The sequence below is a fragment of the Lynx canadensis genome, chromosome A3 (genome assembly GCF_007474595.2).
Source record: "Lynx canadensis isolate LIC74 chromosome A3, mLynCan4.pri.v2, whole genome shotgun sequence".
Taxonomy (NCBI): Eukaryota; Metazoa; Chordata; class Mammalia; order Carnivora; family Felidae; genus Lynx; species Lynx canadensis.
In genome coordinates this window covers 112,568,803-112,572,666 of record NC_044305.1, presented here as the reverse complement: position 1 = coordinate 112,572,666, position 3,864 = coordinate 112,568,803, and the positions used below count along the sequence as shown (strand labels likewise).

Below are 3,864 nucleotides of genomic sequence, written 5' to 3'. Positions count from 1 at the left end.
GAGGGCTCTCTTCCACCTCTACAAACTTTGGTCCTCATATAGTGAAAGGGGCTAGTGAGCTCTGTGAGACCTTATTTATGTATGTATGTATGTATGTATGTATGTATGTATTTATTTATTTATAATTTTATAGTTAATATTTATAGGTGCATAGTTTCATGCTCACATATTTTTAAGTATTGTATATATTAACAAATTTCACAATACATCATTATTTTTAGACAGAATCATTAAATGACACCTAGAAATCTTATAATATATGATAATAAATCACAACTTCTCAAGAACAGCAACAAAAAAAAAATAGTGAAGATTTAGAAATAAGTGGTAGTCACTTAGGTGTTTTAATTTAACTTTTAGATTTGAAGCCACAATATCCACATAGAGACCCTGCTACCATATATTCAGTTCAGTGAGAGGGAAGCACTGAAATGCTGAGTAAGGGCAAGTACAGATAATTTCAATTGTTGCTGATGGAAGAGTTTAAAATACGCTGTAAAAACTTTGAGAAAATGTCATTCATGACTGGGCATGTTGGAACTGAGTACTTGTACAGGATGGAACATCTCTCAGTAGGTCTCAAGAAACTGCGAGTAAAAGTATTTCTTATGCTTCGGGTTCATAGTTTTGATACCTTCCTCAGAAGGCATTTCATATGCCTCATTGTCAGGATCAACAGGCATATCTTCCAGAATTCCTTCCTGTGGGCCTCCTTCTTCATTCTTGCCCAACTGATCCTTTTTGCCAAAGCCAGTGGCAGCTGTGATGCTCCCTGCTCCCTCCACTGTCTTTTGTGTGACTGCTGTCATCACCGGTCATCACCACCTCACCAACATTTGTCACTTGCTCTTTGGTCTTCTCAGCCACTGTTGTCACATCATGAACCGCTCCTTCCTTGGTTTTGGAGCCTACATAGAGAACACCCTCTTTTGTCTTTCCTGCAGCTTCTGCCACACCCTGTTTGGTTTTTTCAGCAGCAGCCACGACTCCCTCCTTGGCCTTTGAAAGTCCTTTCATGAATACATCCATGGCTAATGAATTCCTTTAAACCTTTTTTATAAATGCTAATCCTGTTCCGGGGAGGGTTCCACCCTCATGACCTAATCATGTCCCAAAGGCCCCACCTCCTAATGATATCACCTTTGGAGGTTAGAATTTCAACATATGAAGGGGTCCCCTGAGTGGCTCAGTCAGTTAAGCATCTGACTTCAACTCAGGTCATGATCTTGCAGTTTAGGTCATGGTCTCACGATTCATGGGTTCCAGCCCCATGTCAGGCTCTGTGCTGACAGCTCAGAGCCTGGAGCCTGCTTTGGATTCTGTGTCTTCCTCTCTCTCTCTTTCCCTCCCCAACTCATACTCTGTCTCTCTCTCTCTCTCTCAAAAATAAATAAAAAACCTTACAAGAAAAACGAATTTCAATATCTGAATTTTGGGGAAAACAAACATTCAGACCGTAGTACTTACCAGTGGGTGATGCCAAATTGGGAGGTGGTTCTATAACTCTTTATGTATTTCAATAGCTTTATAAATCTGCAGAATAGTCTGTCTTTTCATTGTATAGTTTGGTCAATAGGTCGTTCACATTACTGGCAGACTGAAATTAGTGAGTAAGGATTTTTTGCTTTCAGTGTGGACCTTCCCCAAACTACCAAACACATTGCTTCCACAATGCATTCTTTTTTCCAAGTTAGAGACAATTAGTTGGCCAGTCTAACTTTAACTTACGAAGGTGTTTGAAGGCGGATGTTGACTTGTTTTCCTTTTGGTTCAGGTTTCACTTCTTCCTTGGTAATTGCTTTTGGAAGAGATACTTAGCAGAAAAGCAAACTGTTGCACCTAAAGATTGATTATACCTTTTCTTCCATTACTCTGTCCTTATCAATTTTATGTGACATATGTGAAAGTCAATATAATGTTCATTTTTCATGACTACATGAAGAAAATGCTCAGCTCTGAAAACTTTAAGAAAAATCAGAGACTTTCTCCTTACCTGCTTCAATCCCTATTGAATATAGTGTTTACCATTATAGTTTTTAATATGTACATGCATATCTTGAAAGTCTTTTTTCTTTTACTTTGAATGTTTTATGTGGTTATTTTAGAAAATGTAGAAAAAAAGTTTATTAAGAAAATTAAAAAAAATAAGAAAATAAAAACCATTTGCAATCTAGAGAACACTGTTTTATAGATATATGTGTGTATGTATATATAGTATTTATATACATATATTTGTAATCACTGATAAATTCTGTGCTGAAATGTGCAATAGAGTATATATTCTCTTTTGCTCCTTTTTTTTTTTTTTTTTTTTTAGAGAGAGAGAAAGAGAGAAAGACTGGGATCTGGGGAGGGGCAGAGGGAGAGGGAGAGAGAGAATCCCAAGCAGGCTCCTCACCCTCGGCACGGAGCAGCCTAACAGAATCTAACAAGAGTCTGATGTTTCATCAACTGAGCCACCTAGGTGCCCCTCCAATTAATTTCTTTATAAAGAATACTAGATGTGGAATTATTGGGTAAAAATGAATAAAATTTCTACAAGGCTCTTGATGCATAATGTCATATAAATTTTCCAGAATCTTAAAGCATATGAGAGGATGTATTAGTTATCTATTGTTGTAAAAAAAAAAAATTACCTCAATATTTAGCAGCTAAAAACAAGCTTTCATTATCACCCAGTTTGGGAGGGTCAGATATCCCACCATGGCTTATCACGGTTTCACTGGGCTAGGGTCTTTTGTAGGGTTGTAGTGAAGGCATTGATCCCTGCTGCTTATATCTCAAGGCTCAAACGAGGGTGTGTTTGCTTTCAAGTTCACTCAGGTGGCTGCAGGCTGACTTCAGATTCTTGCTGGCTCGTGGCCAGAGGTATCAGTTCCTTGCCACCTTGGCCTCTCCTTAGAGCAACTCACAACATGGCAGCTGACTTCTCTCAGAGTGAGCAGGGGAGAGAGTGAGAGAAAGCAAGCAATATGGATGGAAGGCACAGTTTTTCTGTAAATTAACGTTGGAAATGTTAACTTTGCTGTACTCTATTTTTTAAAAATTTTTTTAATGTTTACTTATTTTTTAGAGAGACAGTGCAAGCAGGGGAGAGGCAGAGAGAGAGGGAGACACAGAATCTGGAGCAGACTCCAGGCTCTGAGCTGTCAGCACAGAGCCCGATGAAAGGCCCGAACCCACAAAACTGTGAGATCATGACCTGAGCTGAAGTTTGCTTAACCAACTGAGCCACTCAAGTGCCCCTTGCTGCACTCTATTTGTAAAAAGCAAGTTATCAAAGCCCACACTTGAGGGAAGGGCAAGAGTACAACAAGAAGGTGGGAATCATGGCAGCCATCTTTGAGGCTGCCTATCACAGAGTACTACTATCATTGCATCATTACCAGCACTGAATGTTTTTATATTTAAAGTTTTTTTTCAGTTTGAGGTGCTCCTTGGTGCCTCAGTTGGTTAAGTATCCAATTTTGGCTCAGGTCATGATCTCATGGCTTGTGATTTCAAGCCTCACCTTGGGCACTGTGCCAACAGCTTGGAGCCTGGAGCCTGCTTTGGATTCTGTGTCTCCCTCACTCTCTGCTCCTCTCTCGCTCAAACTCTGTTTTCTCTCTCTCTCTCAAAAATAAATAAACATTAAAACACTTAAAAATTTTTTAGTTTGATAAGTAAAAGTAATCACATTTCATTATAATTTCATTTTTTATTTCTTTTGTTACTAATGAATGAAGTGTTATTTATTGTTTATGGGTTGTTTCTAATTTTATTCTTTCTTTTTTAATTTTTAAATTAAAAAAATTATTTTTTTAAAGTAATCTCTACACCCAAAGTGGGCCTCAAAATTACAACCCTGATATCAAGAGTTTC

The 3,864-nt window shown here is 38.2% G+C and overlaps 1 protein-coding gene across 1 annotated transcript; it reads right to left on the bottom strand.

The window, feature by feature from the left end:
- Positions 1-536: 536 nt before the first annotated feature.
- On the bottom strand, positions 537-1,051 carry LOC115510941 (alpha-synuclein). The gene is given in 2 exon segments (XM_032592700.1): positions 537-809; positions 811-1,051. Coding segments are annotated over 2 exon segments (459 nt in total). The 5' UTR covers positions 1,030-1,051; the 3' UTR covers positions 537-569.
- Between the last annotated feature and the right edge of the window lie 2,813 nt (positions 1,052-3,864).